The sequence below is a fragment of the Vigna umbellata genome, chromosome 8 (assembly GCF_029865625.1).
Source record: "Vigna umbellata cultivar VRB3 chromosome 8, Vumbellata_1.0, whole genome shotgun sequence".
Taxonomy (NCBI): Eukaryota; Viridiplantae; Streptophyta; class Magnoliopsida; order Fabales; family Fabaceae; genus Vigna; species Vigna umbellata.
In genome coordinates, this window is record NC_142172.1 from 27,725,687 (window position 1) to 27,753,456 (window position 27,770).

Here is a 27,770-nt window from a genome sequence, read left to right on the forward strand (position 1 = left end):
TGTGAACTTAGATATATGAGTTTGGGAATAGCAACCCCGATTGGGCCTTTCCTTTTACACGGTCTTCGTTTTACCGGTGAGAACGAAAACGTTCCCCCTTCAGCAGGTCTTGCTTCAGATCCCAATTTTCCAACACATTCTTCCCTTGGTCATGAATAATACCATTGCTTCAACCCTCCAACTTCATTCTCCTTCACCTTCCTTCAGATTCCGCAGATAGAGGCTCACGAAGAGACACCTCTCTCTCTCTCTCTCTCTCTCTCTCTCTCTCTGCATTATGGACTCTCCGTTTCCGCTTCTGCTTCTGCTCTTCCTCTGCCTCTCTCCCATTCCCTCATTCTCCATTGACAATTTCCACCAAGCGTGAGTATTGCTAAATTCTCCATTTCTTTCGCTTTCTTCTGTATTCAACTTCTATTCAGCTCTCTTTCCTATTTCCGAGATCTGAGCCTTCAATACTTTGCTTTTCTTCACCTTTTAGATCCTCGATACGCGTGCATTGTTTTCCGCAATGCTAAAACTGTTTCACACAAACGGGAAGGGTGATGGGATGGATTTTTGCCAGTAACGTGTGAGATATGTTTATTGTACGTTGACTTGTAGGCTTATTGAATAATTCAGAACACGAATATAGGCAAAAGAGACACTACAGACTTGTGGCCACAACGAGAGAGAGAACATTTTCGAATTTGTGCTTTCCCTCAGATGTGTGTTGATATGTGTAGATTTAGTGCGGTGTTATTTTCGCATTAGAGTTGTGCCGACGATAGCGTTCACTGTGTGCGTATATCTGTTTGGAGTATGGGATTCGTTTGTTGTTGTTATTAATGATTTATGCATGTAGTGAACAACTTTCTGTGATGTATTGTTATTCTTTGTCTGTTCCCTATCGTGGTTTTAGTGACCTTCTTTAGGGCGTTGTACCGCCGAGTTTCATTGTTTTCTTTATGTGAAGTGAGTTTTCCTTTTGGTTTCAAGTTGTGGGGAATTTTACTTATTCTTGCCATTTTTTGTATGCGCAGCTTTCCCATTGTGGAACCTGATCCTGGTCACACGAAACTTCGTCTTTCAAGAGAAGGTTTGGAGGCTATCGAGAGAATAACCAACCCCATTGCTGCAGTGGCGGTATGTTTGACTGAAACTTTAAAGCTTGCTTTATCTGTTTTGGACTTCCGCCTGCTGTTTATGCGGATTAGTGGGAGTATTTAATCCATTTTGTTTGTTCTAACACTTGATAGGCAGCAGTAGGCTGTAGATTCTACTTGAAACATGAATATAATGTTAAAGGCATTTGACCTTCTGCTACAAAGTGTGGTCATATATATTTGAATGAATTAATCTTTTTAGAATTGTTCGTGTGCAAGTGTTTTCCTAAGTGTGGATCTTTTGATATTTCATAAATTAAGATGATCATTTCCATCCCTATAAGATGAGACAAAATAACTTCTTAAGAGATTAAAACTTATTGGAGGTTCAAAAACTACACATGTTGATGATCCTGTCTCTCCCCGCCTCCATATACTGAGTATTGATTTTCGTTCCCTAAACTATTTTCAGTTTTAGTCTTTAAATCTGGACCATCAGGTCATATTAGGAGAGGAAATGACACGATCAATTATGTTAAGATCCTCTGTCATTTATGTAGGGACCATTAATTTTGCTAGTGTGTCTCTCTTATGACATGGACATGAGTACCTTACATACCCTCCCATCTTTTAGTAAGTAATGTGGGAGAATTCTAATCATTTATCTTTTCCAGAGTGTTTAAATAGTTTAAATGCTAGGTTGTGTAAGTCTACCAGTTCATGAGTGAAATCTTGTTTTGTGAAGATGAGTTTTTCATTTTTCATTCCTTTCCCCTCATTGTATTTTTTTCTGTGATTGAATTGTTTTATTGTGCTGTAGTTTCATTATAGGAACCTATATAACTGCTTTCATAATTGATGTTATTTTAATGTTATTGGTTATCCCACAAAATCAATTTGATTTGTGATTCATATTGAAAAAAACTTGTGCAGTATTGAAGAAATGTTGTTCATTCACTGTCTACCTCTTTATGGGCTCTGCTTTTATCTTTTTATGGTTCTTTTTATCAGGTGATTGGGCCGTATCGTTCTGGAAAATCTTTTTTGCTTAATCAACTTCTCTCTCTTTCTTGTTACGAAGGTGTATCTTTTATAGCTACTAGATTTTTCCCACAATACCCATATTTTGGGATTGTTTTGGAATATATGTTTGGTTGAAAGGTTTAACGTGATATTTTTTGTTTGCTAGGATTTGGTGTTGGGCACATGCGTGACACTAAGACAAAAGGTAGGTAGAGATTGCCATTTTTCGTATGATATACTTAATTGGATATAATATTTTAAAATATATTTTTAATCTTTTGGTTCACTTCTTCAGGAATATGGGTTTGGGGAACACCTATAGATTTGGACATTAATGGAGTAAGAACTTCTGTCTTTTACCTTGACACCGAAGGATTTGAAAGTGTGGGGAAGTCCAATGTATATGATGATCGGTAATTGCTTTTTGAGCATGCATGCTGTTTTCTGTGTTGAATGCTATGTGTGATTTTTTTGTTGGCTTTCTTTTGTATTTTCTTTTGCAGGATATTTGCTCTGGCAACTGTCTTGAGTTCTGTACTTATATATAATTTGCCTGAGACGGTTAGTAATTGCTGTCATCTCCCAATTTATTTTTTATTGCTGGTGTTTATCTTGTAATGTCAAATGCACAAAAGAATTGGTATCAGGGATGCTTTCAAAGCGAGGATACTGAGTATGGGTTGGAGAGAGGATTTGCGAACCCATGAAATTGAAGCATGTACACTCATTAAATAAATTGTGAAAAATAGAATAGTGGACAACTTACCTCACTATTAATAATTTGATGACTCGTTCTAATATTATAAATTCTCCTATGATGTGCTAGATTGGTTATTGCTAGGGTTTTACACTGTTTAGACTTCAGTAGATTTGCTAGGATTTCTAGTCACCTAATAAAAACTAAAGCTAGAAATTACCCAATTCCCAAATATCAGCTGTTATTTTGAATATATACTCAACGTGTTGAGAACTATATTGATCATTAGTTAGTTAGAACTTTGGGCAATGTACATTTAAGTACAAGAGGGAAACACTTTGAAATACCAGAGAGAGAGCGAGAGAGAGGTGTCATTCTCTCCTTTCTTCTTGGCTTCTGGTTTTGTGACTTCTAACCAGTACCTCTGTTCACCCATTTTTCGGCCCACTTTCATCTACAAATTACCGTAGTCCAATGTGGGCAGAATAAATATACCTACCTGGTATTTACAATTCTAAATTTGTCACAAATTATGGATTGCCTTTTGTCTTTGAACCATTGAGCACAGATCAGTTTTCTTTTGAAGAAAATTTTCTGGTATCAAGTTTCAACTTGTTAGAACTGAATAGTCTTAAACTCCTCAATTTTAGGTCAGACTGAAATGTTAATTTTGTGTGTTCAGATACGTGAAGCTGACATCTCTCGACTCTCTTTTGCGGTTGAGCTAGCTGAAGAATTTTATGGGAGGTCTGCATCTTGATAAACTTTTTGTTTGTTATTGATAATTTTATTTTTAATTATCAATGCTGCTCTCCCTATCCCTTTAATATTTCAATGTAAAACCACTTCTTTTGGGGTTAAGTCATAGTTACTAATTTCTTTGTTTAATTTGCAAATTTTTCTCATCCTAAATTGGCAACTCCGGTGTGTTGAACAGAGTGAAGGTACGCCAAGGCCTTAGAGTTGTTATCTAATATTCCTTTCTTTATATTTTTTTTTAATGCAAACTTTGTCATTGGTAAATTGATTATATTTGAATGTTTGGATATTTTATAGGGTCAAGATGTTGCATTTGAACCTGCTAAGCTCTTATGGCTCATCCAACGTGATTTTTTACGTAAGTTAACTTGGTACAGAAATTAGAGACTTAGAATTGAGGGAAAAACTTGCTTGAGTCAGCAAGTCAAGCTTGTAATTATATAAATACACTAAGACAAGATAGATCCCAAAAAGTATGGAAAGAGTCATACATAATCTGGAAAATATTCAAGCCTAATAATGTATATAATGAACAAATAATTAAAGGAGATATTTACAGCAACCAACAAATATTCTAACATCTCAGTATTCTCAGCCTTTATCAATCAAATTTACAAAGAAACTTGGTCCAATCTCGTTATCTACATATAATCTCAAGATAGTCCTTTAAGTTGGTGCATGTAAGTCACATACATCTAACTTGCTATGCATGTAAGACACCTTTCCTGTGAAGAAATTGGCAGTTTAAGCAGGTTGATAATTGGAACTAATAAAAGACGTAATAATTTCTCTAGAAAAAATTCTCTCATGAACAAAATAGCAATTAATCCAATTTTGTTTTATTTTGCTTGTGAAAAAATAGGAGTAGAAGCAATTTGCATTGTGAAAGGAACTTGGGTATTATAGGTTGTTCAAGTCCCACATTGAGTTGTATGGGATGCTCGGTAGAGTATTTAAGTGTTTGGTTCTTCTCTCGTTATAACTAGCTTTTGAGGGTGAGTTGCCCTAGTGCTTGGGTACTTGCTGTTAGGATATTTATCCTATTTTATCATCATTATAGTGTGTCAAGGGTTACCCTATTTATCATGATTATATTGTGTCTAGGATTACCCTATTTATCATGATTATATTGTGTCTAGGGTTACCCTATTTATCATGTATTTGTGTATCAATTTATTCTTATAAATAGAAGATTGTGAGAGGGATCAATTAAGCCCTCAAGAATTATTTCTTTTCAATCTTAAGTTGGTATCAGAGCGGGTCGATCCCGCTCTGGTTTCTGTCTCGTAATATATATCTGTCCGGCGCCACAGTTCTTCGTCGCCCGCCACCGCCGCCGCCGGCCACCGTCGTCCGTCGCCGGCTGCCGTTCACCGCCGGCCGTTGCCGGCCACCGCCGCCGCCGGCCACCGTCGTCCGTCGCCGGCTGCCGTTCACCGCCGGCCGTTGCCGGCCACCGGTCGTCCATCACTGTCACAGTTTCCTTCGTCTAAACCCTTAGGGTTTTCTTGTTCCTCGCTAGTACTATTTGTCTTCTTCAGAGATGGCGTCTGGTAGTACTCTTTCCTTCTCTGGAAGTCCATCAATTACCTCCGAGAAGCTAAATGGAAAAAATTATCTATCATGGTCTGCTGCGGTTGAAATGTGGTTCCTCGGCCATGGGCATTATGACCACCTTGAGCGAGATGGAAGCCATGTGCCTATTGAAAAAGCTGCTCAGTGGAAACAAGCAGATTTCCAGTTGTGTACCCTGTTATGGCAATCAGTGGAACCCAAACTTCTTGTATCTTTGAGGGCTTTCAAAACTTGTCACTCCTTTTGGAAGAAAGCCCAAAACATTTATGCCAACGATATTCAACGTCTCTATGACACTACGAACAAGCTTGCATCTCTTAAAATGGCTGACCATGATATGGTGTCCTTCATGGCTGAAGCCCAATCTGCTGTCGAAGAACTTAGGATGTTTTTGGAAGTAGATCCATTAGAGGATATCAAAAAGAAACTAGACAAATTTTACATGGTGTTGATCCTTCGTGCCCTACATCCCGATTTTGATCATCTCAGAGATCAACTTCTAACTAGTCATGAGGTCCCCTCTATGGAAACATTGACCACTCGCCTTCTGCGTGTCCCGGTATCTCAAACTCAAGAAGCGCATGAACTAGTGGAACCATCTGTCATGGTTGCCACACGAGGAAGAGGAAGACGTGGCACTAGAGGAGGAGGACGAGGAGGTCGGGGACGTACTCAATGCACATATTGTAAAAGGATGGGTCATACTCAAGAGAATTGCTACTCCTTACATGGTTTCCCTTCCAAAACCGCCAATATTTCGAAGACTGAAACTTCCACTTCGAAAACTGAAACCTCCACTTCTATGTTTTCTGAGGATGAATATCAAGAGTATTTAAGGTTAAAGTCTAACAGCTTGGCACAACCATCTCAATCTCCCAATACATCAACAGCCTGCGTTTCTCAATCTATGGAATGTCAAAATTCATGGGTAATTGACTCAGGTGCTTCTGATCACATTTCTGGTAATAGCTCTTTGTTCTCATCTATTTCCTTTCGAGAAAAACCTCATTTCATAACCCTTGCAAATGGATCTAAAACTTCTTCCAAAGGAGTCGGTCATGTTTCTTTGTCTCCCTCCCTCAATCTCAACTCAGTCCTTTTTGTCCCTAATTGTCCTTTTAATTTAATTTCCTTAAGCCAGTTGACTAAAATGTTAAATTGTTCAATAACCTTTGATCATAAATCTTTTGTTATACAGGAGCGTGGTTCGGGGAGACAGATTGGAGAAGGATATGAAGCTGGCGGATTATACCATTTTGGATCTCGTCCAAGGGTGTCTTGTGTTGCTGCTCCTAATCCTAAAGTGCTACATGATCGACTTGGTCATCCTCATTTGTCCAAATTAAAAAAGATGTGTCCTGAACTTAGTGGTCTCCAAACCTTAGAATGTGAGTCATGTCAATTAGGAAAACATGTTAGATCTTCCTTTCCTAAAAGGTCTCAATCAATATGTAATTCTAGTTTTTCCATCATCCATTCTGATATATGGGGACCTAGTCGTATCTCCTCCTTTGGTTTTAGATATTTTGTTACCTTTATTGATGAATATTCAAGATGTACTTGGGTTTATCTTATGAAAAATCGTTCTGAATTGTTAGCTATCTTTACATCCTTTTTGAATGAAATCAAGAATCAATTTGGTCAAGTAATCAAAATATTAAGAACTGATAATGCAAAAGAGTATTTCTCATCCTCCTTTTCTGCCATCTTGAGTTCCCATGGTATCTTACATCAGTCTACTTGTCCTCATACACCACAACAAAATGGTATAGCAGAACGAAAAAATAGACACTTGGTTGAAACTCCAGGGATGAATCGAAAAAGCACTCTTTATTGGTTCTACCTCCTCTTTTTTATGAAGAGAATGAATCTTTTTATCGAAGGATCATAAAAAAATGGGTCCAGACCTCTTGCGGAAATAATGTGGAAGATCCAAAACCTAAAATAGTTGTATTTGCTAGCAACAACATAATGGAGGCAGTCAATCAATATAGATTATATAGCACCCATGGTTACATAAGAAATGTATTGAATCGATTCAATTGCAACTTCGAATATGGAATTCAAAGGTATCAAATAGGAAATGATACTCTGAATCATCGAACTAGAATGAAATACACGATCAACCAACATTTATCAAATTTGAAAAAGAGTCAGAAGAAATGGTTCGATCCTCTTATTTTGATTTCTCGAACGGAGAGATCTATGAATTGGGATCCTAATGTATATAGATACAAATGGTCCAATGGGAGCAAGAATTTCCAGGAACATTTGGACTATTTCATTTCTGAGCAGAATAGCCGTTTTCAAGTAGTGTTCGATCGATTACATATTAATCAATATTCGATTGATTGGTCTGAGGTTATCGACAAAAAAGATTTGTCTAAGTCACTTTGTTTATTTTTGTCCAAGTTACTTCTTTTTTTGCCCAAGTTTCTTCTCTTTTTGTCTAACTCACTTCCTTCTTTTTTCTTTGTGAGTTTTGGGGGTATCCCCATTCATAGGTCCGAGATCCACATCTATGAATTGAAAGGTCCGAATGATCCACTCTGTAATCAGTTATTAGAATCAATAGGTCTTCAAATCTTTCATTTGAAAAAAAGGAAACCCTTCTTATTGGATGACCAAGATACTTCCCAAAAATCGAAATTCTTGATCAATGGAGGAACAATATCACCATTTTTGTTCAATAAGATACCAAAGTGGATTGCTCGTACCCTTTTGCTTGGTGCCCATATTCCTGTCCATCACTGGGGGATGCCATCTTAACTGCATGTTATCTTATTAATAGGATGCCCTCCTCCTCTCTTGATAATAAAGTCCCTTTCTCCATTTTGTTTCCTAATGATCCTCTCTTTCATACATCTCCCCGAGTGTTTGGCTGTGTATGTTTTGTTCATGACATGTCTCCAGGTCTAGACAAACTCTCCGCTCGCTCTCTCAAATGTGTCTTCTTAGGCTATTCTCGACTTCAAAAAGGATATCGGTGTTACTCTCCTGAAACTAAGAAGTATTACATGTCTGCCAATGTCACATTCTTTGAACAGACTCCTTACTTCTCTCCATCTGTTCAGGATGTTTCTATCCTCCAGCAAGTCCTTCCTATTCCAATGGCTGAGTCGAATAGCTCCACTGTCTCTGTCATTCCAAGTCTTGATCACAATCCTTCTACACCTGTTTCTCCATATACTGAGATCATCCCACACAGGGCCTCAATGGATAGTCCACCTCCCCAAGACAATGGTGAATCTCCTACTTCAGATTCTTCTCCCTCGTCACCTCCTCCCACGCCTCCTGGTGCAAATGATTCAGCATGGTCTATTGCCCTCAGAAAAGGTACTCGTTCCACTCGGAACCCTCATCCCATTTATAATTTTCTAAGCTATCATCGATTGTCGCCCTCCTATTTTTCTCTTTTATCCTCAGTGTCCTCTGTTGTTATACCCAAGAATGTGAAAGAAGCACTTGATCATCCTGGATGGCGACAAGCTATGATTGCAGAAATGCAGGCTCTTGACCACAGTAATACTTGGGAGCTGGTGCCCCTTCCCCCAGGAAAGAAGGCGGTTGGTTGTCGATGGGTGTATGCAGTTAAAGTTGGCCCTGATGGTGAAATTGATCGGCTCAAAGCTCGGCTTGTTGCAAAAGGTTACACTCAGGTTTATGGTCTTGATTATTGTGACACTTTCTCTCCTGTTGCCAAGATGACTACTATTCGTCTCTTCTTTGCCATGGCAGCCATTCGTCACTGGCCACTTCATCAATTGGATATCAAGAATGCCTTCCTACATGGTGATCTTGAGGAAGAAGTTTATATGGAGCAACCTCCTGGGTTTGTTGCTCAGGGGGAGTCTGGTATGGTATGCAAATTGCATCGATCTCTATATGGCCTCAACCAATCCCCACGTGCTTGGTTTGGAAAGTTTAGCTCCATTGTTCAAAAATTTGGGCTAAAACGCAGTGAAGCAGACCATTCAGTTTTTTATTGTCATTCTTCTCTCGGGAAATGTGTTTACTTAATAGTATATGTTGATGATATTGTCATTACAGGAAATGATGCTGTTGGAATATCTCCACTAAAAGAGTACTTGTGTAGACATTTTCAAACCAAGGATCTTGGAAGTCTCAAATACTTCTTAGGCATTGAAGTAGCGCAATCAAAAGATGGAGTTGTAATCTCCCAAAGGAAGTATGCTCTTGATATATTACAAGAAACAGGCATGATTGATTGTAGACCGGTAGACAGTCCCATGGACCCAAACCAGAAATTAAGGACAGAAGAAGGTGAATTATTCTCTGATCCAGAGAGGTATAGGAGGCTGGTTGGCAAACTGATTTATCTCACTATTACAAGGCCAGATCTATCCTTTGCAGTTGGAGTGGTTAGTCAGTTCATGCAGGCTCCATGTGTTGACCATTGGAATGCTCTCATTCGCATTCTAAGGTATGTAAAGAAGGCTCCCGGGCAAGGATTGTTATATGAAGATAAAGGAAGCATTCATGTATCTGGGTATTGTGATGCAGATTGGGCAGGTTCACCTATTGATAGACGGTCTACAACAGGATATTGTGTTTTTCTGGGAGGAAACATTATTTCATGGAAAAGTAAGAAACAGAATGTAGTAGCTCGATCAACCGCGGAAGCCGAGTATAGGGCAATGGCATCATTAACATGTGAACTTATATGGGTGAAACAATTCCTTCAAGAGCTTAAATTTTGTGACATCCATACTATGAAGATGTATTGCGACAATCAAGCTGCTCTCCACATTGCATCAAATCCAGTGTTTCACGAGAGGACTAAACATATAGAAATTGATTGTCATTTTGTTCGTGAAAAGTTGTTGACCAAAGAAATATGTACTGAGTTTATTGGGTCAAACGATCAACTCGCAGATGTATTGACTAAGTCATTAAGGGGTCCTCGGATTGAGTTTATTTGTTCCAAGCTTGGTACATACAATTTGTATGCTCCAGCTTGAGGGGGAGTGTTAGGATATTTATCCTATTTTATCATCATTATAGTGTGTCAAGGGTTACCCTATTTATCATGATTATATTGTGTCTAGGATTACCCTATTTATCATGATTATATTGTGTCTAGGGTTACCCTATTTATCATGTATTTGTGTATCAATTTATTCTTATAAATAGAAGATTGTGAGAGGGATCAATTAAGCCCTCAAGAATTATTTCTTTTCAATCTTAAGTCTTGGGTATTGGAGCTGGTTGTCGGTGTCTAGCAAAAGGCTGTCGAGATGTCAGCTCTTTATGGGTGATGCTATGATAGGAACTTGGGTATTATGGAGGCCCAAGTCACTGCTGGCAAAGCTAAAGACAAGTTGAGGATTCTGCTCTTTCTTGTGAAACTAAACCAAAGGAATTAGTTGTTAGAATTTGGTTTTTGGTTTTGGATGGTTCATAGTTCTTATGATAGCCATGAAAAAAGTGTAGATAATGCAAATATTGTCGAGCTTGTCCACAATCTTAGATAGTTTGGGGGTGATGCTATGATAGGAACTTGGGTATTATGGAGGTCCAAGTCACTACTGGCAAAGCTAAAGAGAAATTGAGGATTCTGGTCTTGTGAAACTAAACCATAGAAAAATTAGTTGTTAGAATTTGGTTTTGGATGGTTCATAATTCTTATGATAGCCATGAAAAGTGTAGATCATGCAATAATTGTCGAGCTTGTGCACAATCTTAGATAGTTTATGGGTGTTGCTATGATAGGATATTGGGTATTATGGAGGCCCAAGTCACTACTGGCAAAGCTAAAGAGTAGTTGAGGATTCTGGTCTTTCTTGTGAAACTAATCCGAAGGAAAATTAGTTGTTAGAATTTGGTTTTGGATGGTTCATAATTCTTATGATAGCCATGAAATGTGTAGATCATGCAAATATTGTCGAGCTTGTCCACAGTCTTCGATAGTTGATAATTGGCATAATGGGTACTTGCTAATGGGTATTGGAGCTGGTTGTAGGTGTCTTGCAAAAGGTATTTATCAAGGGTTTTTATTGGTGTCATACAGTGAAAGCTGTCGAGATGTCAGCTCTTTACGAGTGATGCTATGATAGGAACTTGAGTGTTATGGAGGACCAAGTCCCTACTGGCAAAGCTAAAGAGAAGTTGAGGATTCTGCTCTTTCTTGTGAAACTAAACCGAAGGAAAATTTGTTGTTAGAATTTGGTTTTGGATGGTTCATAATTCTTATGATAGCCATGAGAAGTGTACATCATGCAAATATTGTCGAGCTTGTCCACAATCTTAGATAGTTGATAATTGGTCATAAGGAATTTATATTCACCAATTACATACCGAGTCTATTGAGAACAAGAACACAACTTGTCCACAACGAAATATGATGTAAAGATAACAAATGAGATTATTAGTGGCAATCAATGAATAGTCGAACATAACCTCAGCTTATATAATCATGTCCACAACGAAATCTCAGAGGCAATGTCACATAATTTAGACAGAATCTGAACAAGTTCATTAATAATTTTGTTGCTCGTGTTTTATTTTCTATGCCAAGTCTTTTATCCCTCTTGTTCACGGTCACCAATCTGCCATCTCATTAAATGCTTGAGTTAGTAATGAATTGTAGGCATCACATCCCTTGTTACTGCACTTGTCAATTATTAGACATAATAAAATCATTCACAAGTCTTCACCTCATAGATTAAGCTTTAGGATGGTTGGTCCTTCGCATGATGTTAGAGCTTTTGATTCAGTAGCCAAAAGTTTGATCCTTGCAATCCATTTTTCTTTGAAATAAAATTTGAGTTTCAACATATTGTAAAAATAGCTTGTGCATTGACTTCTTCTAGCTAAAAGAGCTTGCGTAAGCAGCCAGTTATATTGTGAATGGACAAGAAATGTGATATTTTCCTTAATTGTCTACAGAAGGGAAATCGGTGCAAGAAATGGTGAATGAAGCTCTCAGACGAGTCCCCAATATTGATGGTTTGTTTACACCACCGCTTGTTTGTATAAAATTTACTTTTTCCATGGCTTGGGTTTCCATTTGTTTTAAATTCAATGATCTGATGGAAGGTTTTCTTACTACTCAATTGCAGGGAACAAAAATATTGATGTGGTATTTTATCTTCTAAATTCAATTTCCAATTTTCAGTAAAATAGTACCACTCTAGGATTGAATATTTTCTATAACACTAAAAGTCAACTCCATCAGGTCAATCAAATCCGAGATTCATTGGCTGTTATGGGTGACAACAGCACTGCCTTTAGCTTACCGCAAGTATGTCTGGTCCCTTTGTTCAACTTTTCTTTGATTCCCTACTTTTTCAACTCAAATATGGTGTTCCTTTTGATTTCTGTTATATGGAGCTTTGAGTGTAAGTAAAATGGTATGAAGATGGAAACTATTGTAGTTATATATTGATTTCCATGGGAGAGTGAGTGATTTTAACTGTTATCATGGCTACCCTATTGTATATCATATATGTGGCAAAGAAAAATAACAATGTTGTAAGTTTATCTGACATTAACATTTGCCTGTGTGGTTTTCTTCGAGCTAACACAAGAAAAAATTTGCGTCTTCTGCTGGTGGACGCTGTTGTCTTCTCATTCCAATGTCTTTATTTAGGATTTAGAAGATAAACTTATAAATAATATTAGTGTCCAAACTTGGATCATTAGGCACATAACCATTTTTCATCCCTATTGTGTTAGTTGTCTCCTACTTAGTTCTGAAATGTATTTGAGGAACACCAATGGCAGGTTAAACCTACAAGGCATAAAGGCTGAGTTATTTATTTGTATTGTTGTTTTATTGCTCTCTTTATTAGGATTATGTCACTGGGAAAAACCTTTGACTTTTTTGGTCATGAAGAAGGATATTGTAGTATGGGAAGTAGTTTATTTCTGACAAACGAGTTTAGGTGTTTTTTCAAATAATAATTATGTATAGTTTTCTTTTTATTTTTTATTCACCTGCCTGGCATAGTAGTTGCCATCTGTGTTTACATATTTCTTGATAGAAAGTTTATCAATATTTTATGTTTAATTTTTGATAAAACCATTTGTGAGTTGATATTTCTAATTGTCGAGACTTGATGTTAACAGCCACATCTTCAGCGGACAAAGCTTTGTGATATGAAGGATGTGGAGCTTGATCAATTATATGTTAAGAGAAGGGAGCAATTGAAAGAGCTTGTTGCTAGCATAATCTCTCCAAAGATTGTACAGGGAAGGACTCTTACTGGAAAGGAGTTTGTCTCCTTTTTGGAGCAGGTACTTTCATTTTGGATGTTCCTTTTTTGGAGCAGGTACTTTCATTTTGGATGTTCCTATTAGAGGAGAGACCAATTACAAATTGATCATAATTGTGTATGGAGTGAAATATCAAAATATTTACGGAGTGTACACGTTTCTTTTAGTAATAATCAATGGAGAACCTTTAAAGAAGACTCTGCATGTTATCCGATCTTATAACTATTGTACAATAGAATTTGCAGATCAATTACGTAGGACAAATGATTTCTGAATCATTCATAGTGATGTACTTCTCTTACGTCCTTTATGTAATTGTTGGTTTTCTTAAAGAGAAGTAAGTTATACTTTTGGATTCAAGTTTTTGTGGAGACAATTTAATTATGAATAATTTAAACTATCGGAAACGGAATTTTTGAATTTGTCTTCTGCAATTGTTTTCGTTGGTGAGAGTATAATTAATTTATTCCTAATATTTTTCTAAACATGACACTTAACGAGGTGCTCATATTTTACCATTTTTGCTTTGTCATACAAGAATCTTCTTTTTGCGAGTATTTTACTCGTCAGTTCTCATATGGTCAGATTTAGACTAACGATTAAATGAATTAAGGCTTTTGATGTGACTTCACTCTGTGAATCTCCATTACACGACTTATTTTCTCCTTTCAAATCTAGATACTTGAAGCCTTGAACAAAGGAGAAATTCCATCAACAGGCTCTCTCGTTGAGGTTTTCAACAAGAATATTCTTGAGAAATGTCTGAAGTTATACAGTGAAAATATGGCAACGTTAGTTCTACCTCTTACTGAGGAATCTCTGCAAGGGGCCCATAATAGGACTAAAGATAAAGTCATGCAAGTTTTTGATCAGCAGCATTTTGGTCGTCACCATGCAAAGAAATCAGTTGTGCAGCTGGATGAAGAAATCCAACAGGTAGCGTTTGAATTATTATAGTAGGCTGAAGGCTCAAAATATCCTTGGTTTATTTCTGTTAGCAATTAAAGTTATATTAGCAAAAGCTAGTTCAGTAGTTTTCTATGTCAAATGTATTTTATGTTTTTAGTTTAAAAAGGTTCTCTCCAAAATTAAATGAATTAAGTTAATAAATAAATTCTCTTTACTGGTATTTTATATGTTTGGAAAGATCCTGTATATGATATTTCATCTTGGAGTTTTCAATAAATCAAATAGAGCAGCATGTCTGTCCGGAAAATAACAAAGACCATGTGGGCTAATTGAATCTTATCATAGTGTGCACAGTGGTAGAGTCAGAACAGTGAGATTATGAGGAATTGTACCTAGTAAAATATACCATTTGGTGATCTTTGGGTTATATTTGTAGATTTGGTAATCTTTGGAAATTTGCTCTGCTCTTCCCTGGTCGTGGAATTTGAATCTGATGATTTAAACTTAAAATTTGTTGGGGATAATTATGCAGGTGTATAAGAATATTGTTGTGCAAAACGAGCTTCAATCTTCAAAGCTGTGTGAGGGTCTGTACACCAGATGTGAGGACAAAATGGATCAACTTCAAGTTCTCAAACTTCCTTCCTTGGCAAAATTTAATGCAGGTTTCCTGCAATGCAATAATAGTTTTGGGCATGAATGTGTTGGACCTTCAAAACCAAAATATGAGCAACGCATGATGAAGGTCTGATATATTAACAGTGTGTTCTTTTTTTCCTAATTTATTTCTTGCGGGGATCATCTTTGTTATTATTACCTTTTGTATTTAATTGAACATTGGAGTTTAAGGCGTCTTATCTCAGTATGCAAAAATAATTAATTTCATGTGTCTGTCTGTGTCACTCTATTACTTGTGAGGCTTATTCATTGTTATTATTACCTTTTGTGTTTACCTTAACGTTGGAGTTCATAGCGCCTCATCTCAGTACATAAAAATTATTAATTTCATATTTTCTGTGTCAGTCTGTATCTCTATTCTTAGTGTAGGTGTGACAGTATTCCTTACATATTTCAAGTTGACCATTTTGGCCATATTTGGCTTACTTAACATTAAAAATGGAACTATTGCAATTCTCCACGGAGTATCTAAATTTTGCTAATTCATAATTTCCCTGAATGAGAGATTGGTTTGAATTCTTACTGCTTTTTGTTGTAACTAATTGCTATGCAGATGTTGGGGAAGTCTCGGTCTCTGTTTATAAAGGATTATAACCAAAGACTCTTCAATTGGTTGGTGGCCTTCTCTCTAGTTATGGTAGTGATTGGCCGCTTTTTTATAAAATTCATTTTGATTGAAATTGGAGCGTGGGCACTCTTCATATTTTTGGAGACATACACAAGAATGTTTTGGTCAGCAGAGGCACTTTACTATAACCCAGTTTGGCATTTTATAGTTGCAACTTGGGAAACTGTGGTTTACAGCCCTGTTCTGGATCTTGACAGGTAATTTGAACCTTTTCCTTTGGCTCCTTGAACTGAATTTATGTCAAAACCTTTCTATCAGTTGCTATTAAAATCCACTTTAGATATGATTGGTTAGTGTCACATTTCTGCATTTGATTCATGGTAATGAAAAGTTGAAGCCAAGAAAACTAGGTGTGATAAAAAAAACATGTAAATGCATTAGTTTCACTTTCTTGTCTGAGTTCCACCTTAGTTCGATTTTTCTATTCATGATAATTGTCATTAAAATTCAGTTTGTAATCTGTTCCATGCTTGTCTTTATGAGTTTTTGTGCAATGCTGGTATTTTTATATTGATATATAATACTTTTGGTGCTAAAAACAGATGGGCTATTCCTATCGGTGCAGTGCTATTATTGTTTATTCTTTATTGGCGGTGTTATGGGAAAAGGAAACATGGTTCCCACTGGCTATTACCTTTATACAGAACCAATAAAAATGGTTCTAATCGACCACGAACGGACTAAATCTGTGATAATGGTTGCAGTTGCCGGCGAGTTTCAAGAGTTTGGCATGCTGCTCCGCAATTTGTCTTATATGGCGAGCTTTTTATTTTATTTTTTACTTGGAGCTCGCTGGCCCCTTCATCTTCAAAAGGATCTTCTGCCGAGTGTATAAAATGGTGAACTGAGGGTGACTGACCAAGTAACTTCTACAACTTTGGCCCCTCAAAGATGTTCTTTGTTGCCACAATGGCACTGTATCTGATTTTATTTGTGTATCATTTACCAATTGCTTATATAGGATTTTAGAGTAAATTACATGTTATATATCCTCCGCTGTGCCACAGTCATGTGTGGACTTGTAAACTGGTAAATTTAAAGTAGAAAGGAAAAAATGTTTATTCTTTTTTCTTGTTTGCACTCGGTAAGTAAGAGCGACCCCTGATATCACAACTTAATTTGGGGTTTATCCACGTTGCGGGATGGGGAATATCTCCACACTTATGATTACTCTAATTTCTCTAAAACTAGCATCATCACTGAGTACTGAGAAATATAGGAATAAACCACAATTTTTTCATTAATGGAACATGTGGATTAGTTGTATACAATTTACAACAAACTGCAACATTTAAGTATACGATGAAAATTAAATACAACTAATAACTAAGGATATTTTTTAGGATAATATATGATGTGATGAAAATTAAATATAGCTAATCATTGAAAATGTTATTTTTTATGACAATTTATGATAACAAAAATAGTCATAAATGTTAGAACCAAAAGTAAGTTTGTAATAAATGTAAATGAATAATTATATACAATGAAAACATACTAACATCACAAACATTACACGAAATTAAGTTGTTGCTTAAGTGCTTAATTTTTTTATTTAAACAACAAAAATTCAGTGGTCGCTATTTTCGTTGTGCACTGTTCAAATTGAAATGTATTGCTCAAGGGGGTTTGAAGGACGCTTTGAAGATAATATATGCATGCTTAAGTGAATGTATGTAAATTGAAGAACTTTGTATTGCTTAAAATGCTTGAGTGCTTATACACAACTTAAAATTTTCTATGTATTTCGTTTCGAACATTTATGGCTAAGTGGATACCCATAGGTGCTGAAGCAAATGCATGCTAGCTCACATTGCAAAATAACCTCTTAGAGTGATCCTTAGACACATAAGCGACAACAACTATATACTTAAATTTTTCCAATTGCTTCTCTTTGATCATTCATGCTTAAGCAAATATTAATGTGCTTAAGCAAATTTATGTAAGTTGATGAAGTTCATATTATTAAGTATTTGTTTGAGTGAAATTGTGTAGCATTTAAGCGATATCATCTTAGCATGATGTCAATGGTTATCATATTTATTTCGTCCATTTTATTTAACTTAAAAGTTAAGGTTTAAGATTTAAAATTGTTGTGTAATAGTTAATTTTATGAAGCGGTGTTGGCTTATTTCATATGTACTAATAATATTAATTAAAATGTTTAAAAAAATTATGTAGGAGTTACTTTTAGGTAATGATGTTGACTTATTGTTGATTTGCATTTGTTACACACATACATTTAAAGGTGTTATATGATATTTTATGCACAATGTAATTAACTTTTAAATTTTCATTACTTTGAACATTAAAATAAGAAATTTGTAAATTAAGTTAAAAAAATTCAAGAGTCTATTATGCCTCATCAATTACCTCATCTTCTTTAGAGTTAAAGGTAGAGTTAGTCTCTTTAGAGCTTAGGGAAGAAAATTGGAGATTGTCCTAAATCTGGTTGACCAACCAACATAAGCAACATATTATTGTATGAGATATGAAAATGACCTAGGAACATGAACATGCAAAAAAATCAATCCATGTAATGTTTTCGTAACCATGATGATACCTTTTTTGTTTTTCTAAAATTGCAACTACAACTTGTTGCACGTCTTATAGAGGTGGTGTTGTTTGTAGTTGGATCATTTTTTTTTCTCAACATGTATACTTTACAAGTCAGTTTTATGGTATTGAGTTAGACTTAAAGTCTACTTCTTAACATACACAATAATGACTTATTAAAGAACAAATGATCAAGAACCAAAATTTGTCCATATCCATGATTCAAACTCCTCATCTTATTTGGTCACCTTCTTGTAATATGCATTGGCATATTGTTCTCTAACTATACTTTCACCGAAATTCGTGTCAAGATTTAACTCAAATTCATTAATATTGTGATTCATCCATTCTCTTTAAAATGGATTTTTTCTTCCTTATTTGCTTATATAGTTGTGTAGGGTAGTAAAAGATTTGGTTGTCCACATGAGAAACTACCTCTTAGAGAAGAGTTTTTTTTCTTTCTTTTTTTTTTTTGCAACTTACTAACTCAATCACTTATGTAATATAGGAAAGAAATAACGAGAATCACCATTTGATTTGAGAAAAATGATTGAAGTGCTTCTCACCTAAAAGAGACAAATGCATCATTTATTCGAGAAAAATCTTAAATTAAATTGAATTTCATTTAAAGCATCACTCGCTTAAGACTCATGAAACTTACATAAGTGATAGATATTTAAGCAAATGATTCCATTGAAATCATCATCTCTTTAAATGAAATATTGATTACGCTTAAGCAACAAAAGACTTGTCTATGCTAGTAAAAGTAAGAGATAAAAAGATAAAGAATTAATTATTATAAAAAATAACAAGAGTAAACATAATTTTTACTCTTAATGGTTATAAAGAGTTAAACATTTACTCTTTATATATATATATATATATATATATATATATATATATATATATATATATATATATATATATATTATAACACAAATTACATCATTACAAATTAATAAATAAATTATAGTCAATATTAAATTATATATTATATATTTTATTTAATAACATAATAACAAGTATGATATACAAATATTAAAAATTATAACATATTAGATTATCTAATAAAATACATAATTTTATATGTATATATAAGGTTTAAATTCTAGGATGGTCCTCGTATTTGTTGAAGAATCTCAAGTGGGTCCTCTGGTTGAAAATGATCTCAAGTGGATCCTAAATTTTAAAAAATTGTATGCTGATGTTAATTATTTTATTATGTGATTTTTATTTAAATTAAGGGATTTTGACGTGACAAAATTTAATTGGTTTTTTGCCTACGATGAAACCCATTCGGGTAATTCATACTGAGCTCTAAACACTATTCTATAGATTCTCATAACTTTCTCACCTTGGAAGGGTAAATAGCTGTAAAGCAAGGCGTAAAGAATTACCCCACAAGACCATATATCAACCTTTGAACCATCGTAGCCCTTTTTCTTTAGAACATATGGTGCCACGTAAGCAGGGGTCCAACACAACATTACAAGCATGTCCTTCGTGCGGCGTTGCTTTGGCAGCGCTGAGAGTTTAAAGTCAGAGAGTTTGAAGTCCTCGTTCTGGTCCAAGAGGAGATTCTCCGGCCTGAGGTCGCGGTGGGTGACGCCGCGACTGTGGCAGTAGTCGACGATGTTGATGAGTTGTTGGAAGTACGTTCTGGCAAGGTCTTCAGAGAGTTTTCCTTTGTTGACTTTTGTGAAGAGCTCACTACCCTCAACGTATTCCATGACGAGGAATATTTCTCCTTTTGTGGCCATGACTTCCTTGAGTTGAACGATGTGGGGATGCCATACCAGTTTCATGATCGAAACGTCGCGCTTGATCTGCTTCACCAGTCACTCTTTCTTTAGCTTCTCTTTCTTTATGACCTTGACGGTGACATTGTCGTTGGTGACGAGGTTTCTGCCGTAGTAGACCTTGGCGAAGTTTCCTTGCCCTAGGACCTGCCCCATCCCGTATTTACTGAATATTATGTTTTTGGGTTTGCTTGGTCAGATTTGTTCAACAAATCCATGGGAGGAATTAGTGGAGATGGGAAGAACCTAGATGGGAAAGATTGATGCTTTTGATGAATATGGTGTCCAAGGGACATACCACCAAAGAAAACATTAAGAGGGGTTGAAAATCTTCATGGTGCAAGTATGATGAAGAAGAAGAATACCTAGTGTAGTGACAAATGAACCGTGAAGGAGAAGAAGAAAACAAAATCTGTAATCTATTATTTTAACATAAACCAATTAAATTTTGTCATGTCAAAATCTCTTAATTTAAATAAAAATTCCGCATAATAAAACAATTAACATCAGCATATTAACTATGCAACATGTTAGCATCAGTTAACGTCGTCTGTCAACACTTAACGAAAAAAACTTAATTGTTACGATTTTTCAAAATTTAGGACTCAATTGAGACGATTTTCAACAAGAGAACCCATTTGAGATTCCTAAATATGAGGATCATCCGAATATTTAAACCTATATATAAATGATATTGTTTGTAAAAGTTAATTAAAATATTATAATAGAATCAAACTCACCTTAATTCTAATCCTAACTCACTTGAGTTTTGAAAAATGAAGTTTTCTTTGATCTCCTTTATTAGGATTAACTCATGATTCGTTTATCAAGATGTGGAGGGTAAATTGAATTTAGGAAACAAGGAGTGTAAACAACAAAAAGACATAAAACAATTCCTAATTTATTTAGTGGGTTGTTTAATTACCAGATTTGCTACTTTGTTGGGAAAACTAATCAAAACCCGAATGTGTTTCTTCCCTTTGTTTTATGGGTGTTGCTCCCTACACCACCACCCCGTACTTCCTCCACCTCCCCATTACTGTTTTGCCCTTCAGTAAAATTTTATTTTTAGGGTTAATATTTTTGAATTTTTTCCCACTCCCAACCCATTTCAGTGACATATACCTGGTACCCTACATGCAGTGGCAAACACACAATCTCTTCTTTCTCTTTAAAGTTGAACTTCTTCCTCTCATTCGTTGTGCTATGTGAGACTGCGGTAGAATTTCATTACGTGGTGTGCGTGGGAGATTACAAAGGTTAGTGGTGGTGGAAGGAATTGATCCAGTGCCAAGAGTCAGTCTTGGTGGTGTGGTGGTGCTCAAAGGTTGTAGAGGTGCTTCGTTCAGGTGCGTAATCAAATAAACCCTAAAATAAATATTTAAGCTTTAAACAGTTGTCATCTTTCAACGGATGTCAACATCCGTTTAAGGTGAAACGGATGTCGACATCCGTTTAAGGCCGAACAAATATCCCACATTTGTTTTGGCCTTCGCAGCTCTCAGAGACAACCAAACACAACAACACATGATAAACAAATATACATATTTAAACTAACTTGAGATGGAAATATAAAACCAGATCTACCGCTAGATCTACGCTCCTCCTCTATGCTTCTCCACACTAGGAATCAACACCAACAACGGAAAGAAGCAAAGGGAAAGGAAAGTTGAGAAGAGAATGTTGAAAAAAAAAGAAAAAGAAAAAGAAAGAAAAGGAAGAAGAAAACCTTGAACGAAGATGGGAAGAGAAGAAGAGTGAAAGATGTGGTGTGGTGGTAGGGTGGAGCTGCCACATGAATGAAATTGAGAGATAAATTAGAGTTTTGAAATATGTTAAAAGAATCCCAAAAGATAAAAAATAAAAAAAAGGTAAATTAGAGTTTTGAAATATGTTAAAAGAATTCCAAAAGATAAAAAATAAAAAAGTTAACATAGAAGGATAGTTTTGAAAATAAAATAGATTTAACAGGTGGGAGGGAATAAGGGGGGTGGTGGAGCAACACGATTATTTTACCAATGGTCATTCATTGGGGGAAACACCAAAATTGTAACAATGCCATGCTAATTCTATTCTTTTCAATTTATGCTTTCAGGTTAGTTACCATTTGACTATAATTTCCATTTTGCCCTTTGATAATTCTTTAGGGTTTCGAATGAATTCGGTTTTTCTGCAAGAGGACAGTAAGCAATATTGGGCTTTTCATATGGAGAAATTGCTCTATTGCTTGGAGCCACTCTGCTCTGATTCTTACATCTGTTTATCATATAGAGGAATATTTTCCCACTTGCTGTTCTTGCATATGAATTTGTTTTTTGTCTAAACAGGGAAGAGTGCAAATTGTGCTTGCCATGGCCTTGTGCACGCACATCCATGATGACTTTCACAGAAACCCAGATTTTGAGCAATGAAAAATGTTGGATTGAAGGTGCTTTAACGAAGTTGAATCCTTCCCGGTGCTGGAATTGATATCACATTGTCCCATATGGCTTTTCAGTCATTTTTTTCAAAGTATAAAACCTTACCCTCTTTCTTCTGCACCCTTGTCCAACACAAACCCAATTACCACATTCATTCTTTCCCAAACCCTCAAGTCTTAGGGCCATCATTACCAGACCTTGTCAATGAGATATCCCGTGTACTCAGTGACCATCGATACCCTCACCATGATCTAGAACTCTCTCTCAAGCCATTTTCTCCACAAATATCCACTAATTTGGTCGAACAGGTCTTGAAAAGGTGCAAGAATCTTGGCTTCTCAGCCCATAGATTCTTTCTTTGGGCTAAATCAATTCCAGGTTTTCAGCACAATGATGTGAGCTTCCACATTTTGGTGGAGATATTAGGAAGTTGCAAACAGTTTGCCATACTATGGGATTTTCTCATAGAAATGAGAGACTCTCGTTCATATGTAATCAACGGTGAGATTTTCTGGCTCATCTTCAAGGCATATAGCCGGGCTAATTTACCAGATGGTGCAATTCGGTCTTTCAATAGAATGGATGAGTTTGGAGTTATGCCAACTGTTCATGATTTGGATAAGTTGTTGTACTTTTTATGCAAAAGGAAGCATCTCCAGCAGGCTCAACAATTTTTTGACAAAGCTAAGAATCGTTTCTCTTTATCTGCTAAAACTTACAGCATTTTGATAAGTGGATGGGGTGAGATTGGTGATTCAGATAAAGCCCGCGAACTGTTTGAAGCAATGCTTGAACAAGGATGTCCAGTGGATTTGCTTGCGTATAACAATTTGTTGGGCGCTCTTTGCAAAGGTGGTTGTGTGGATGAAGCTAAGAATGTTTTTCACGATATGTTGTCAAAAAGAGTTGAGCCAGATGCTTTTACTTATTCAATATTTATTCATTCGTATTGCAGTGCAAATGATGAGCAATCAGCTTTCAGGGTTCTTGATAAAATGAGAAGGTACAACCTTTTGCCTAACGTTTTTACATACAATTGTATTATAAAACGACTATGTAAGAATGAACTTGTGGAAGAAGCTTATCAATTGTTGGATGAAATGATTTCAAGAGGAGTTAAACCAGACATTTGGAGCTATAATGCAATACAAGCTTACCATTGTGATCATTGTGAGGTCAATAGGGCCCTGAGGTTAATGTTTAAAATGGAAAAAGATAAATGTCTTCCTGATCGCCATACATATAACATGGTCCTCAAATTGTTGATCAGGATAGGGAGGTTTGATAGGGTAGCTGAAGTTTGGGAGAACATGGTGGACAAAAAATTTTTTCCATCTGTCTCAACATATTCTGTCTTGATTCATGGTTTTTGTAAGAAGAAAGGAAAACTAGAGGAGGCATGTAAGTATTTTGAAATGATGATTGATGAAGGAATACCACCTTATGTTACTACTGTTGAGCTACTGAGGAATCGACTCTTGGGTTTAGGGCTTTTAGATCACATTGGAATACTGGTTGATAAAATGAGGCAGAGCACTTCCCATGCAATTCAAGAATTGGCAAATATTATGATTGGTAATAGAGCAGCTCATAATACTTTGAGATGTGATGAGACAGATATAGAAAGTGACTGAGGAAGTGGCTATTTGTTTCTCATACTACTTTCTCCTTATTCTATTTTGATGAATATGTCGAGGAAACCATTTCATTGCTGCAGAGCACATAATGGAGATGTTAAATCTGTAGGCTATGGTTAACTGACGCATTTTGAGGTTCTAACTGTTACTATAATCCTTCAATGTAGCTTGTATGATGCAAGTTAATCTAAATTTTAACCCTTGGAAATTTTACATGAAACACCTTAGTTTCTGTATCATGAAGAAATGATTGCCAGCTCAGTTCATTCATTACGGCAGAGATTATGAATTTTATACCTTTAGTCATTATGGGTGTGGCTGAGATTTAGCATTATGCAACTTCTTTTCGGGCATGTGAATTTTGTAAACTTTTCATTTCTCATAATGTTATGGATGAGAAGTTGCTCCCGCATTTGGATGCTACCAAACTGGTCCTGATATTTGTATAAAATAGGCATCAAAAGAATAAGAGGAAAGTTAAAAGCGTGTGTAGCTGATCAAATGGAAGGGGAACAAACATGCATTAAGAGTTACGATACTCTACTGCATGGGATATGATTGAAGAAAATTATTACTATAACTTGGGATATACCTCCTCTTCCTCCTAAGGTTTTTTATTTCTTTCTTCTCTGCATGATTTGTTTCCCTTGCATTTTAACACGGAATTCATGAATGATCCTTACCTTCTTTGCATAAGTGGACTTGTGTGTTCGTAATTCAATGCTATGTGAATTGATTAATATGTGGACGAATGATAAAGCTTGGTGGATTTCAACGGTAAGCCTTTTTTGTTCTAAAAAATAAATTAAATTAAATTGAGGTTAGTCATATTGAAACAGGTACACTGTCTAGATTTATAAATACAATGAGGTTACCGTGTATGCATTTGTTGTTATTTTGGTTTGTACCTTAGGCAATGGAAACATTTTGCTTGAGTTTTGAAATGTTAATTTGTGAGGGGTTGCAGTTGCATCTTCTTCCTACTACCCAGGAGGTTGAAAATGACGAAATATAGTGGTTCCACATCATGCTTATCTATCTGTATTTTATAGGAGATAACTTGCAATGAATCACTACTGGAGGCCTGCTGATAAAGACAGTCCCTATACTTTTGCTATTGACGAAAATTTAACTCTTAGATAATGATAATTCATCATCATTTGAAGTTTATCGGGTCCAGTGTACGCCCTCCCCTGTTTACTCGCGCTTAAAATGGTTGCATTGCATATGAATATAAATGGTTGTTTCCAACAATTGAATGTGTTAGTTTGGATTAGTTTGTCTTACATGTTTGCATAGCTGCATTAGTTACGTGCTTATTTTATGAATGCAATTCTTCTTAAAATTGTTATCTTTGTTGTTTTTGTAGACAGAGTTCTTAGTAAAATGGGTGAAGGGACATAATGATTGGTTTCTAATAGTTTTAATTCAATATTCTGCATTTTCTAGATCAATTACATCAATATGTATTCTTAGAGCATTGGCCTAAGGCTGTTGTCTAAAATTATGCAGGAGCTTTTGGTCAAGAATTGGAATGTTTTTCCAATGAAAAGAAAGAAATTGTGGCAAGTAAAACAGATTGCTACATAAATTAGTACCGTGAGGCTGCATGACCGAAATCCATGTCTTGCTGAGGCTTGCCAGATATGATGTTGATGGTTCACGTTTCTGGTTGTATTTTAGTATTGGTTGTATGCTAAAAGAGATTGAGGTATAAGTTGGTTTCATTTTTTACAGATGTGTACAAATACGGAGTTGGGTTTACTATTGTTAACATATTTGTATTGTAAGTATTTATTGATATTTGTTTTTGGATTAAATGACAAGAATGTCTATTCAATCATTCTTAAAATGGTTGGTTAAAAATATTTCTGGATGGATTTAAATGGTTTCAATATGTATTTGAGAAATTTGAACCAAGATTATGCGATTTTCTCCACAAAAATAGTTGTCGTTCTTTTCCTATTGATTTTGTTAACCATGATGAACTGACACATCAGATGATTTTAACCAATTGTATCTTCCAAGTCATTTATTGTGTCTCATATCAACAATTATGCATGCTTTATGTTTGATCAATACTGATTTTAAAATTATTCTTCCTATGTCGCCAGAATTCATTGAAGTGTCAGACTATAAGGTATCATCTTAATTATTCTCCCACTTTCCTGATTCGATTTCATTTATCACTTATCAGCTAGTGAAACTAATGGTTAGCACTAGTGGAGGGTGTATGTAAGTAACTTTTGGATCACAAATTTTTACTCTAAATAAAAAAGAATAATATGGACCTATGAACTCGTTTAGTAGATAGACAGATACTTTTCTTTGATTAACAATGTTATCTTCATAAACATGGCGGTGGCAATGTGGAGTTTTTAACATGGTGGCCGCTTTGGGTGTTACATAATAGCGTTGCATAATGGACGTGGCAAAAGGAACAGCAACAAGTGTGCAACTCTTACATCATATTTTGTTGTATTTTAATTTTGAATCTGAAATTTGTGATGTTTTAACTTGATTTTATTTTTATTTAAATTTCTTAGACATAATATTATTATTAGTTATTTATATTTATATTTTTCATTTTAAAGTATTTATATCCGTATATTTTACCTTTTTAGATCATCTATATGTATATATTCTATTTTATTTTTATCCGTAATGCTTTCATATAACCCATTACGATTTTTGATATATTTGCATATAAAGGAATTTTAGGTTTCGATATTTTTCGTACCCGATGCCCATGACATTGCTAATTAATTGTTTGATGTAACTTTAAGATAATATTTCTTCTTTATCATTTTGCCTATAATATCTTGTCAATGCAGTATATTCTTTTTATCTTAAAGAAGAAAATTTAGTTAAAAGATAATAAGGTATAAAATATCTTATCTTACTCTTACTCTTTTTAATATTTGATTATGATTATTATTACTCTCATCACGTCATCATCGTTTAAGATTATCTTTATGCCGTTATCACGTCAAATGCAATGCTTTTACAATCATTTTCATTACTATAATATCAATTATTAATGCTATGAGAGTTCTAAATTTTACCATTACTTTCATTATTATTATTGTCAAAATTTCTTATCATCCATTTCATCATCATTATTATTATGGTTAAATATGTTTTTAGTCCTTAAACTATCAAACGATTTTGTTTTTAGTTTCTCTTTCAAATTAAGGTACTTTTTTATCCTTCTCCTTTAAGAAAACATAATTTTCGTCCTAAAAAACCAACAACCTTAAATAGAAGGTGAGCTGGCTGGCTAACGGTGGAGTGTCATGCTGTTATCTTTGAAACTCTCTCTCTCCACAACCATCACCATCTTCGCTTCTTTTCATCCTCCGTCAGCAACGACGTCATCAGTTCTTTTCTCCCTCCCTCCGCCACCAAACTTCTTTTCTCTTCCTTCCACAGGAAAAAGTGTCACTACGTCGGTGTCGCTGCTGATGGAGGATGAAAACAAGCGAAGGTGGTGATGGTTGTGGAGAGAGGGAGAGTTTCAAAGATTACAGCGTGATACTCCACCGTTAGCCAGCTCACCTTCTATTTAACGCCGTTGGGTTTTGAGGACGAAAAATTATGTTTTCCTAAAAGAGAAGGACCAAAAAATACCTTAATTTGAAAGAGGGACTAAAATCAAAATCGTCGGATAGTTTAGGGACTAAAAACATATTTAACCCTTATTATTATTAAATAATATTTATGCCATCTTCAACATCATTATATCCTTGTTATATTTATTGAAATG

At 35.4% G+C, this 27,770-nt stretch overlaps 1 protein-coding gene and 2 pseudogenes across 2 annotated transcripts; 2 read left to right on the top strand and 1 right to left on the bottom strand.

Annotated features, from left to right (window-relative positions):
* Positions 1-51: 51 nt before the first annotated feature.
* LOC124846360 (Guanylate-binding family protein) lies at positions 52-16,659 on the top strand. The gene is made up of 17 exons (XM_047323601.2): positions 52-363; positions 1,023-1,125; positions 2,097-2,166; positions 2,275-2,313; positions 2,404-2,521; positions 2,612-2,669; positions 3,488-3,552; positions 3,743-3,749; positions 3,862-3,922; positions 12,049-12,108; positions 12,222-12,241; positions 12,338-12,403; positions 13,231-13,398; positions 14,056-14,313; positions 14,819-15,031; positions 15,518-15,789; positions 16,135-16,659. Exons 1-17 carry the CDS (start codon positions 278-280, stop codon positions 16,274-16,276), a joined length of 1,806 nt encoding a protein of 601 aa, XP_047179557.1. The 5' UTR covers positions 52-277; the 3' UTR covers positions 16,277-16,659.
* A 2,700-nt stretch (positions 16,660-19,359) lies between these two features.
* Positions 19,360-20,165, bottom strand: LOC124846359 (CBL-interacting serine/threonine-protein kinase 25-like; annotated as a pseudogene).
* Positions 20,166-22,076: 1,911 nt separating this feature from the next.
* Positions 22,077-25,872, top strand: LOC124846361 (pentatricopeptide repeat-containing protein At1g52640, mitochondrial pseudogene; annotated as a pseudogene). The gene is made up of 2 exons (XR_015781782.1): positions 22,077-24,613; positions 25,517-25,872. The product of XR_015781782.1 is annotated as a pentatricopeptide repeat-containing protein At1g52640, mitochondrial pseudogene (transcript).
* Positions 25,873-27,770: the final 1,898 nt, after the last annotated feature.